The 13,589-nt window shown below is 35.4% G+C and overlaps 1 protein-coding gene across 5 annotated transcripts in view; it reads left to right on the forward strand.

Annotated features, from left to right (window-relative positions):
- LOC144980099 (sodium/glucose cotransporter 1-like) overlaps positions 1 to 13,589 on the forward strand; it is a 42,621-nt gene that overhangs the window by 7,932 nt on the left and 21,100 nt on the right. For all 5 annotated transcript variants that reach the window (XM_078927616.1, XM_078927617.1, XM_078927620.1 and 2 more), the window contains 5 exons: positions 121 to 236; positions 2,980 to 3,048; positions 4,619 to 4,723; positions 5,084 to 5,143; positions 7,870 to 7,974. In XM_078927616.1, the coding sequence (XP_078783742.1) occupies positions 141 to 236; positions 2,980 to 3,048; positions 4,619 to 4,723; positions 5,084 to 5,143; positions 7,870 to 7,974 (435 nt within the window). In that variant the 5' untranslated portion in view covers positions 121 to 140. The remainder of the gene's footprint in view (positions 1 to 120; positions 237 to 2,979; positions 3,049 to 4,618; positions 4,724 to 5,083; positions 5,144 to 7,869; positions 7,975 to 13,589) is intronic.

Genomic DNA, 13,589 nt, shown 5'->3' on the forward strand with positions numbered 1-13,589 from the left:
TAAAATGTTTGATCATCAGGGGGTACTTTTACTTGTTTTGTTGTTATTTTTTTTTCAATTTTCAAAATATTTGTAAAATATGACCTTTTGATTGCACATTTATTTCTCTTTTTTTCTCAGATTAATAAACTCTATTCAAAATGGTCGAGTCTGCATTTGGAAATACTAAACTTCATTTTGGTGATATCATTGTGATTTCTTGTTACTTCATATTCGTTCTTTTTGTGGGATTATGGGTAAGTTGATCGTTTAATAATTTTTATGTTGTTAATCTTGTGGTACATTTCTAGACAATGCGTCACCCACTGTATCAAGCTGATGTTATATCGGAATGAGCTAGATTAAGAATATTGAGTTTAAAAAAACGCGGGTGGTTGGATGGGAGCATCACCCTTGAATCATATACCTATGATGTTCGCATGGGTGTACGATCCGATAGTGATGTCGTTTCTTCTTCTCTTTACTAGCCTATCCTGCTTCTTTGGTTTGTGATTGTATTTTTGACAGGGGATATTTTTTTACTTTAAATCTTCTGCCTGTTTGTTCTTGGTTATTTATAATTTAGCTTATGATATCTTTAGGTTATGATTTTGATTTACATTTGTACTATTTTTGTTAGATTGCTTGTTTTTTTGTTTCAGCGGTCTCTCATATAACCTCAATTGTGTTGGAAGAGACCTAAAGCAACAACAAACAACAAACAATTAAAGTCAAAATGATAAGAATAAGGAATTTAATTTTTTTGTTTGTTTGTTTGTTTACTTTACTATGGAATTCACCATGATTGAAAATCGAACACATTTGTTCAGTTATCCATTCATATGAACCAGAGAGTGAGTCATTAAAAACACAATCTCACTCTCCTCAACAAAGGCATTTATTTTAAATCAAATTTGAAAGATTAAGCTTGAAATTAAATTCTTAACATTACATCCACCTCAATATAATATGATTGATTACATAAAAAATATCTAAGATATCTGGCTTGCTTTGACCATAGATATCTGGCTTGCTTTGACCATAAGATGAGCTCTGTGACTTCCCACCTCTATTTTAACACATCACTCTTGGGACAGACTTTTTGTAGTAGACATTGTTTTTCCTCCTATCAGATACAAACAAGAAATTTTGAGTATTTTGAGTTTATTTTTCTTTGAGCCACACATAGTTGAGTCCTGGAAAAGGCTCTTTACTCACATTCTCTCACCATTCTCAGGTGTAAAATAAGTACCTTGTAATTGACAATATTGTTCTGTTGGAAAAAAAAAAATAGTAATATGGTCTAACAGGCGTCATATCTCATCCTATATATTAAGTGTTGCTGTTGGCTATGGGGCCCTTTGTAAAGTGCTTTGAGAATGTTTTGTGGATGTTACGCTTGATAAAATATCAAGATTTTGTTTATTTTGTTTTACAGTGAACATTATTTATCATCAAAATTGACAACCCTTGATTGAATTTTCTTTTTGTTGAATTATGCTTTTATTACTGAAATTAATTATAATAACGGATCTTCTTCTTCTTCTTCGTTCCTCTGATGGACATCTATGGCTGCAGTCCGATATCTGCTATGAAGTCTGTGGTCCGCTTTAGGTCCTCAGCCTCACCATAGAGCTTTGTGTTGAGTGTTGTAGGGGTGACCCAGTGGTTCGAACGTTGCACGTTGTATAATGGGCAATCCATAAGCACATGTAAAGTGGTTTCATGGTCGGTTCCACATGGACAATAAGGGGTTGTTCCAATACCTAGCTTTGTAAACATATGTCCTCTTAGTCTATTGTGTCCTGTTCGGAGGCGGAATAGAGTGACTTGGCTACTTCGCTGAATGGCATGGATTGGATCCTGCTTGTTGTGTTCTAGGTGTGTGTCATTCCTTTCTTTGTCTATTTTTAGCTTTATTATTTTCTTTTGCTGATGGTAAGTGATTGACGACTTCGGTTGTTCCTTCTGGGCTCCTTCTTTGGCCAGTTGATCGGCAATTTCATTTCCATATATACCTACATGACTTGGAATCCACTGCAGCACAATTTTTCCTGTTTTATCAGATAAGCCCTCAAGGGCCTCCACAGTGTGTGCGGCTTCAGAGTCCTGGTAATTTTCAATAGACCGGAGAGCATCATCAGAGTCTGTCAAGTAAACCACATTTTTCCCGTATATTCTGTGATCTCTGGATAGTTCTTTTGTTGCATTGAGGATGGCTTTTTCTTCAGTTTTAGTACTTGTGCACATTGAACCCACTGATACAGATATTTTTGTTTCTGTTTTATCTGTCCAGTGTATGAGTGCACCAGCACCTCCATTCATGAGGGGGCCGGAAACTGAGCCATCTGTATAAACTCTTATCCAGTTGGTCATTGGGTATTTTTTATCGATCATCTTTAGGGTTTGAGCATTGTCATTATTGCTTCGAATGTTTTTCTTGTTGATGGTTATGGATTTTTGTTTCTTTTTCCACGGTGGTGGTTTGAGATTTGGGACATTGATTTGGGCAATATCTTCCTTTGGTGTCACTTTATATTCGCTCTCTAGTTTTTGTCCCAAGGCATGAAGTTTTCCCTTTTGAGTCGATTCTCTTTCTTTTCCATTGTACTTGGATGCAGTGGTTGGGATTCCATGAATTTTATCTTTGAGAATTGTGTCACTATTTTTAAATTTCGTTGTTCTTTGAGAGGTTTTATTCCTGTGTGGGTTTCCATCTTGTGAATTGGTGTTGTTTTCATTGCTCCAGTGATCACGCGTAGGCATTGGTTTTGGATTTTTTCAACCTTTTGAAATTGAGCCTGTGAGCACGTTCCCCATGCCGATATGGCATAGTCTATTGCAGGTCTTACATATCCAAGATATGTCTTCTTCAGGACGTTTGAGTTTGCTCCCCATTGCGTTCCAGCAAGTTTTCGGAGAAGCTGCATTCTCTTGTACCCTTTCTGTTGACTTTCATATAATAACGGATAAAATGTTTTCATTTTTCATTATGCTCAGACCTCCAGACAAAACAGAGGCAGTGCAGGAGGTTACTTCTTGGCTGGGAGAAGCTTAAACTGGGTTCCTGTAAGTCTTCTTCTTTTTCATCATCTTATTGTAGAAAACTCATATACAGGAGGATATATTCCTTTAAAAAATATATGGTTGGGGGTAACATTCTTCCACAGAACCCATGTTCAATGTTTGCCAATGAGCACAGAATTACTGGCAATTCTAAAAGTAGAAAACGGTAGGGCTGTCTGAAGCAGGTGATCGTAAAATACCAACGAAAGAGTGAAAATGGAGAGGCTTCGTATGAGAACAAAACAGACAATGGACGTTTTGGGTACAAACCCTTCGTCAGCACAACAATACACAAATTAACGTGGAAAACAAATAAAATATAATGCGAAAAAAAACCTTTTTTTTTTTTTCGCATTATATTTTATTTGTTTTCCACGTTAATTTGTGTATTAATGTGCTGACGAAGGGTTTGTACCCGAAACGTTCATTGTCTGTTTTGTTCTCATACGAAGCCTCTCCATTTTCGCTCTTTCGTTAGTATTTGGTAATTCTATATATTGTAAAACTATTTTTTACAGATTGATATACGAGTAACTTGCAAACCTATTTTAAAATAAATTATGTAATTCAATCACCCCTTGACTCAAGTGGTTATTTAGAATATCTGCTAGGGCATAATGATCGGTCCTTAGTTTGATCTTGGCCACTCTGTTGCCAGATTCATTTTTGTTCATCTATAGACTCTATTTCTGTATGTCTGGATCGATTTTATCATAGATGTCTCAAAAAATTTGTCTTGATCTATGTTAATTTCTGCAATACAGTTGTACAATAATTATTAACTGGGACAATAACTACCTCGGAGTCCATCTCAAGAAGAAACTAAAGTGGCAAACCCATATAGAACATATCACAGCAAAGGCAAGTAGAATGCTGGGGTTTCTCAAAAGTGCCCACAAAGAATTAAAGCCCAACGTACAGAGCACTTATCAGGCCAACATAAGAATATGCCAGTGCTGTTCTGGACCCGTTCACAAAAAAAGTACATAGACAAGATTGAAAAAGTACAAAGATCAGCTGCAAGATTCGCAACCGGATGCAAATGTTGAGACCTGGGTTGTGTCACGTCCTCCCTTCAGTCACCTGAATGGAAACCATTAAAAAACCAGTGCAAGGTATCCCGTATTGTTACCTTACACAAAACTATCAACGACCCAAACGCACCCATCAACATCCCAAACTACATAAAAAGCAAATCAGATAGATGCACTGCACATAGATACAATGCATCACAATACATAAACCATTTATAAGAATAGTCACTGCTTTTTCCCACGAACAAGAACTTACTGGAATGTCCTGCCATCGGACAGAGTGAATGTTGAATGCTTGGAAATGTTCAAAACGGTTTTGAAAGCATTTGCTTGTCAAAGTGATCTGTGACTGTTCCTTGTTTTGATTGGACTGTAACTGAACATTTGCAGTGATGGGCCCGTGGGGCCTTTTGCAAGTACAAGCCATTGAAGAATTGAAGAGTGCATTTAGAATTTTGTGAATATAACACTAAATTTTTAAAATAAATAAAAGGGTCAAGCCTAACTGTTCTTGTGTATATAATATATAATATATCTAGGTTGGAGCCTCATTGTTTGCCAGTAACATCGGAAGTTTACACTTTGTGGGACTTGCAGGATCAGGAGCTGCTGCCGGCATTGCTGTTGGCATCTATGAGTTGCATGTAGGTTATTTATTCTTGTACTTAGGTAGAGAACAATATTACGACAAGTAAAAATAAACTTTTCCATTAAATAAGCAACTGTTTAAAACATAATTTTTTTCATTTGAAAATGAATCAAATTCAAGAAATGTTTATAGGATATAAAATATTACTCAAATTTAAACTTTAAAACTTTTGTTGAGTTTTGTTTTGTTTTGTTTTTGAGTTTTGTTTTGTTTTGTTTTGTTCCATTAGTACATAGTTTATTACCACCACCATCATCATCATCATCATCATCATCACTAACATCCGCATCATCATCATCATCATCATAAATAGTTTATTACCATCAGCATCACTTCGCTTATTATTTTTTTCCAGGCAGCCTATATAGTCATGCTGCTGGGTTTTGTGTTTCTGCCAGTCTACATGTCGTCAGGGGTGAGTGGATATGAATTACAGTGGAATTTTTTTTCTCTCTATTTTTTTAATTCGAATTTTAAATTTTTGGACTGATTTGATTTGACAAATAAACCTATATTCGCTTTATCTTTACATTGTTCGAAAACAAACAGACTAAAATGTAACATAACATAACTTGTCATAAATAGGGTTACTGTGAAAATATCACAATAGTACGAGTATATCTGAAATCAACAACAATTTGGGTTGTCAGACCTGCAAATAATTATATGTCATATCCTCCAATAACCTATCTGATTCCTGCTTTGTGGTTCCTGTGGCTCTGAAGGGTTTTTTAAAAATTTTACTTTTGGTATGACTGGACTGCATAATCTTCAATGCCATCCTACTGTTAAGGTTCAGTAATGAAAATTGATAATGACTGAATAATTTCTGGAGATAATTATATTATATCAATATTTGTTCTCAGTGTAGAGTACAGTTTTATTATTCCTTATTATTACTCTTCCTTTTATTTTTAAAAATAAAGTCTATCATATATGAGTGTATGTACTTTAATGCTCTCATAATTTTCTGATACTGGTCAGAGAAATGATTGGATAGATAATTGCCAAGATCTATATAGGTCCAAAATTCTTTTACTGAACATAAGGCGTATATCTTCTCAGGATCTTAATTTCAAGGATTTTTGTGGGTTTTTAAAAAAACTTACTTTTTATTGTTTCGAAACTCGTATAAGGAAAGACAAAATAATGTATTGCTCACCTTTCATCGAGCTATTCCCCCCCCCCCCCCCTACCTCGCACCATTGCCTTGCTCTCAGTTATAAGATAATGTCATTAACCAATTTAAAGCTGCATATATCTGGCATGGCGTTTTTTTTTGTTTTTTTTTTGTTTTTTTTTGCAAAATAAATCCAATAAAATCCAAAATTTTGCAACCAAATTCTTAACTTTTGCAAGCAAAGCACAACAAAATTTGCAACAAAAGAATTGCGATTGATTTTTGTACAAACTGACAATTAGGTCACGAAAGAGGAAAGCGTTGTGGGCCTGAGTATTTGGTAGAAAGAGATTAACTAAAAAATGATCATTACAAAAAGCTAACAAGACTTTTAAAAATCCTCCCCAACAAAGCTGTTGCAGACATGCCTACCCTCAGTCTCAAATTTTAGGGACATTCTATGCATAAAACCTTCACATTCCAGGAACAATACTACGTTGCCTCAGGTGTCCATATCACATTATCTCTCGTCATTTGCCACTTGTTTCCACCTCCCATAGTCCCGGGTTCACACCCCTGTTATGTCCATTTCCCATAGCCTCATGTCTACTACCCACCGGAGTCCATATCCCATGGCTCCACGATCACTCCTCATTGGTGTCACTTCTCATGGCCTAGGGTTCATTTCCCACTGGTGTTCACCTCCAATAATCCCAGGTTCATTCCCCACTGGTGTCTATTTCCCATAGTTCCAGGTTCATTTCCCACTAGAGTCTATATCCCGTGGTTCCATGATACTTCCTGGTCATGTCCACCCCATAGTTGCAGATTCACTCTCCACTGGTGTCTCAAAGTTACAAGTTTACTCTTCTAAAGTGTCCATATCTCACAGTCCTGGCTTTACTCTTCACTGGTTTCAACAACCCATAGTCCCAGGTTTACTCCTCACTTGGGTATCTATCCCATATTTCCTCCCTACAAATTTCCACCTTACATAGTTCGGATTCACTCCCTGCTGCAATCCATTTTACATTTTCTGGGTGTTATCTCAAAAAGTGGGTACATTTCTCTCTTGCCCAATCCCCACTTGTGTCTACATCTTACAGTCCCGCTCCTCATTGGTGTCACCAGCCCATAGTCCCAGGTTTACTCCCCACCGATGTTCACATCCCAAAGTCATGGGTTTCCTCTCCATTGTTTACTATATCCCATAGTCGAGGGTGTACCCAGATTCACTTCCCACTTGTTTCTACACTCAGTCTCGTCCTCAAGTTCATTCCCCATTACTGTCTACAACCCCGAGTCACAAGGTTTCCTCCCCTCTATTATTGACCACCCATTATCCTGGGTTTTATCCCCACGGATGTCCTTTTCAAATGGTCCCTGGTTCAATCTCACTGGTGCTTGCGAGATTCCCTTGGTCAATCCTTACTTAACATCCATTTGTTTTATTGATAAAACATGAGGGCCCTGCCTCTTTACCGGTTGATCAGAAAATAAGCATACCATGACAGCACAGCAGTTGGAAACAGCCTATGGTGATTATGGAACTCTTTTCGGTAACGATGTTGCTGTGAAAAAATTGCTGTGCAGTTATTTCCCTTGTTACAGTGAAAAAAATTCCCTTCTAAAAATATAAACAAACAAGAAACTGCACAACTGACAGAAGCTATTCCAACACATTTATAAAATGTAAAAAATTAGCAAAAAATTGAAGATTTTGTGGCCGCGGTGCAAACCAGGGATTTTTTTTTTTTAATTTCGGCCGATTTGCAGCCGCAAGCGATGAACAAAACTGTCATGCCAGATATTATGTCAAGAATATTTGTTACCATCTCACCATCTTTTGTTTCATTATTTTAATGTAAAGAAATGCATATTAATAAATTGCACAATTTTTGTCATAGAGCAATTTTTAAAAGATTTAACACCAATTCCTTTGTAATCTAAGAGTCATTTATCAACTACTCTGCTGCTTGACAGGATGTCAATTTTTATTAAGTTTCATTCTTTATTTTCAGATCTACACAATGCCTCAATATCTTCAACACAGATTTGGTGGTGTTCGAATCCAGATTTACCTGGCTGTGCTTGCACTTCTTGTTTACATCTTTACCAAAATCTCTGTGAGTTGGAAGTGTTAGAAAATATTTTTTTTTCGGATAAAGTAGAGGTGACAGCTTACTCAATCTTTTAATTATACGACATGTTCATAATCGTTTACACATCCATAGAACTATTTTTAATCCCTTTTTTTTATTTTCAACACTTTCGTGAAGACAATTCATAATTTCATTCACTGGAAATGGATACCATTGAATACCAGCTTTTTATAGATCTGAAAACTTGAACTCTTTCCAACCCGCAAAAAGTTTCCATGCTATAATGATGTACTCCTATTATTTCTTTGCATTTTATTTTTCATTATACCCTCATAATGTCTAACCATATCATTTTTGAAATAATCATTTTCACTATTACCCTGCTTCGACTCATTTCTTTCATACCTCATTTTTGAAAAAAAATTATACAGTTACTCTATTCCATCATTCTAGGTCATAATATGAAATGGGGTACTTCTGTTTATATAGTTAAACTAAAACTGACTTGTGTATGGATAAAAAAAACTTACCAATTATAGGATATATAGAATGACTGTATTAAGACATTAAACCTCATAGATCATTATTAACAAGAATCTTTTGATTTTTCTTTTGCTGGGAGATTAATGATATTTTATTGCATACATATGTTAGTTGTATCCACTTTTAATACAAGTTTGAAATATAGTAACATTTTGATAAATCTTCAACGTCAGCAATTCATACTTAGCAGGTTTGTGGACTTAAAGTAGCTATAGGTCGACAAATCATATCGTCTTTTTTTTTTTGAATTAAAGAGGTCTAGTCTCTTTAATTGTCACTCCTGTTTTACGCAGCATGTAAACAATTTCTTCTTTACATATAACTGAATTCTGCTTACGTCTAAGAATTGCTTTGCTCCATTAGTACCACCAAACCAAGTTTGGATACCCTACTTTATGCTTCATTTTGTATATCCTTCAGGCCTGTAAATCTTCCGACAATTGTCGGATTTCTGACAGTACGATTTTGCTTGATAAATTCTGTTAAGTGCTGACATTTAGCCAAAAGAAAAAACAAATTCTTAACGTCAGGAGACGTAACCAACAACAAAGAAAATAAAAGAGTTTTATTTCGTGCCTCAAAAAAATAATTTTTATTCTGTTTCGAGCGCAGACTTAAAAAAAAAAAAAGAAACTTTATTTGTCTTGTCAAAGAAAAAACAAAATGGTCAGCTAGGTATATTTTCATTCCATTTTGTCAATTATCACCACCTACACACTCCGCCGGATGTGGATGTATTCACTGCCTACTGCCTACTATGGCACAGACTAGAGAGGGGTGACAGTGTTGCATCGCTTGTCATCAACACACTGTAGTCAGTAATCAACTAACTCACACAGCGTGTGTTGGACACAGCCATTTCTCTGTGTTTTGCTACTGACACACACACATTTTTCCAGCTGACAATCTCCGTTCCTACTCTTTCTTTATATCCAGTTGAAAGTCAATCGGAATGATGAATGCGAAATAAATGTTTTACTTCAAAAGGTGATTGATTGCTCTCAGCGGAAGTTTTCTTTCCTCACGACCATGATTGTTTAATTCTCTTTGTCCTCCTTCACACACGACCGCACCTCTTCCTCCTTTTTTTTCTTCTTCTTCTTCTTCTTCTTCTTCTTCTTCTTCTTCTTCTTCTTCTTCTTCTTCTTCTTCTTCTTCTTCTTCTTCTTCTTCTTCTTCTTCTTCTTCTTCTTCTTCTTCTTCTTCTTCTTCTTCCTCCTCTTCTTTTATAAGAATTAATCCAAATATACGAAAGAATCAGCTTAAAAATTTAATACAAACAGAAGCGAAGACAATTGAATTGAAGTCAATTGATATGTCATATCTTTTTTGTGTTTGTTAATCCATAATTTTGTCCTGTTGGTCTATTTTCGCGTGTTCAAAATGTTCCGACAAGATTTTCATCATCCATTTACAGGCCTGATCATTTTAATGCAAATTTTCTTTTTCAAAAGAATTACAAAGAAGGCGATTGTATGCATATTTATTGTCAACACGGAGTGAAATGTAAAATATTTAAATGATGTTACCTGTTTGGATTAAAACTGTTAAACATTAATTGGTCCTCATTTTTGCACATTTCACCGTCTTTCAATCATGCAGTATGGGTAACTATGTTTGCACTAACTCAAGTGAGTGCGATGTGCAATGATTTTCCATAGATGATTCGTACCTAAAGCAGATCAGGCTTTCAAAATTTGGCCTTAAATAGTTTTTTTGTTGTTTTGTTTTGTTTTTGTTTTTTTGGTTGTTTTTTTTCATGTTTCAAAGATATATATCTACATCAAAAATCCTAATATGTTTGAATTGTCGTAGATTTTGAAATGTAAGCTATAAAAAGTAAAATAAATTTAGTTACCAACTTTCAGGAAAATGATGTTTGTTATCACTAAAGAATAAAATTACATAGGATATAAAATCGTGGCATTTTGGAACCTCGTTTGGATAAATACACCTCTATTTTACAAATAATCTGAAATAAACCAGATCAAACCATTACTAATTCTATCCAAAGCAAATGAATGAATATGCTTAACGTTGTCACAGTAACATTAACCCTTTCCCTTCCATCCATAGGAAAATCGTCACATTCGTTACGATGCAACCAACAATTTTCTAATTTTGATGTCTCTCGTACATCACAAGATGTATAGAAATGCTTTGATTACAGCTATAAATACCAAACACTGCGTTGTAGAGCTCATTTTGCTGAACAACATTCTGTATAGAATGCACTTTTTACTTGTGTGAAGTTTTGGGGGAAATTCTAAATATAGCAGGTAAGGAGAGGGTTAAATCACTTTTGTTGTTATGAGACCACACTATTCCATACTCAACACAAGGGTCATGCTCAGTTGACACATAGTTCTGTTGCATAATGCTTTGCCCAGATCACTCAAGCTCTACAATTGTATGTTGGAGGTAGCAGAATGAATTGAGCGAGCAATAAGGCCCCAGATGAAAACTAAGGGAAAATGAAGTTTGTGGCTTTATTGCACACGGCGTCTAAACTGCACTATAAATCTGACCGTTTAGTTTCCCGCTGTTCCGAGCGCCGACGTAACCTCACCCGACAGGTAACTGGGGTCAACAGCGGTCAGCCGATATCAATTCCCAGAACGTAGATTTGACGTGCATTGGGTGATACCAATGGATGATTTCCGTACCAATTAACCTCACGATCTTCGTGACGATGCAATTCCACCCAAAATGCAAAGAATTCTCGCAGACCTCCTCTTTCCATCGGTCCAATTTTTATTTCAATATCTCCAGTACTTATTCCACAAGCCGTGATTCAAATTCGCCTATTTTTCTATAACATTTAAATAAAATTACTTGTAATTACCTCAGGATTCTAAAAAAACGTTGCTATAAACTTCAAATTTTTTTGGGTGTGATTCACAAGGCACAAGTTTTACTACGAAATGAAGAAAGTTTCATTTACTCTTCAGTTTTCATTATTTTGTAATGATTATTTTTCCGCGGTAGGTCAGGTAATAATGATATTACCTCTTTAGCCTTGTTCTTGAAACGTATATTTCGCTGCGGTTTTATTGTTAATTATATTTTTATTTTTTATTTTTTTCAATGATGAGTTAATTTGATTTTTAAATTGCATAATTTGAATTATCTTGCTAATGTTTAATTTTAAATGACATTGTGTGTTGGGCCTCAACTTAGCTCAACTGCTTGTTAGAATTTTCCTGCCCCCCCCCCCCCCTTTCTTTCACCAAATTGGGTGAAGTATTTGGTTTTTCTTTTTCTAAATTTTATGTACGCTCTTATGCATGGATATGAGAAGTAATACAGAGTGTTTTAAAACTCATTTTATTCATTAATTCACTATATCATTGCTTACATCGCTCAGTCAATTTTGAATTTTCTCTTACAGTATGGACAACACAATTGCAAGTCATAACCAAGCAGTGAATTCATTATGTAGGACATGTGGTATGATTTGTTTAACACAGAAATAGAAACCATTTAAATGTTCAAATTATTCTAATGACATTCTTTTAGTCTATGGGACTGACACGGCATTGGACAAGCAAGGAGAACACTCATAATTTATGTGTAAAAAGTACACATTATAAAGCCCATTGAACACACGACTCATTAGCTTCTTTGCATTTTCTCATTGCCAAGACGCTAATAATAAATAAATCAACCTTGAAACGGGTTGCACTTGCATGTTTGGTATCGACAGAGTAGAATATAACAACAAACTCCAAAACGCAGGAGAGACTTTCAAATCTCATGCACGAGCCACTCACCCTCAGGGATGGTCCTATTGCCTCTGAATTGGACAGAATACCGCATTACACAACAGGCTTACCACAGCAGGTCATTCATTGGCAACCACTGCCACAAATACTTACAAGAAAAAGTCTACACTTACAATTATCCAACAAACAAAGAACTGCACCCACGACCCACTCATCATTGACGACGCATGCAGTATTGGATTAATTTTCGACAATATAAACAAGGACTATAGTCATGTGCACAACTTTATTTTACACACAAAATCGATCAAAGCAGACACAATCCAATATATTCAAAGTGCAATAAAACATTACACGGATACATACAGAAAATATTTTCCAAACAAAATAATCCCAAAACACCTCCTTGAGTACCACTGCATACCACACATCACTCAATATAAGTTTAGACATAGACTTCTTGGAGAACAAGGCACAGTGAGCTGTCACCAAACAACAGCAAAATTGGAAAAAAAGAGCATCCGGCATTATCAATGATATGAATAAAATGCGATTTGTCATCAACTCAATGCAGTTAAAGACCAGCCCCAAACTACACTGACGAGTTTGAATGCTTGTAGCGGATATATTTTTGTTGAGGAAAAATACGTTTTTTGTGAGGAGAAGTATCTACATCTTGTCTTTATAATACATAAAATTCAGACAAATCCATAGCAACGTTGTTTTTTTCTCTAATTTTTGAAATGTTGCACCCGCTATATTTTTTGTGTAATTTGTTACCGTTCATTGATAACTTATATTGAGAAATCTAGTAATACTATGAAAAAATAAAAAACACACAGTAAAAGTAGAAAATATAAACTTTTATACCAAGTAGTGATATTTCAACTCATTCAATATGGGTGTCTAACAGACAATAAAACAAAACATTGTTAAATTGAGTGAAACGGCAATCCCCGTTAGGTAAATTCCTCTCGGTGATTGACCGCTCACCGTGACCGGGTCAGCAGGTGTCAGGAACGGGATACCGTCTCAACTAAACTGTTGTCGTTGTGTACCCTGTGTGCAGTGCTGTCCTATGTGCGCAATTGTGCATTGGGTAGGTAATCCATTATTTCATAGATATGGATAGATTATCTCAGTGCAGTTGTGTTAAATAAATAAATATAAATATATATGTATATATTAATTTAATAGTTCAGAAATGTCTTTCTGGCAACTTATATAGTCGTGATGATTTTTGGAGAACAGTAAAAAAATGTTTATGTGTTTCTTATAGTTCAAAAAGTTCAAACTCTATTGTTTGTTCATTTATTAGGCAATGTTTAATGCTTCTTCTATTCAGTCAATATGACAATCTTCCTTTTTTTT

This window comes from Berghia stephanieae, chromosome 9 (genome assembly GCF_034508935.2).
Source record: "Berghia stephanieae isolate SIO BIC M18660-M18661 chromosome 9, UCSD_Bste_1.3, whole genome shotgun sequence".
NCBI lineage: Eukaryota > Metazoa > Mollusca > Gastropoda > Nudibranchia > Aeolidiidae > Berghia > Berghia stephanieae.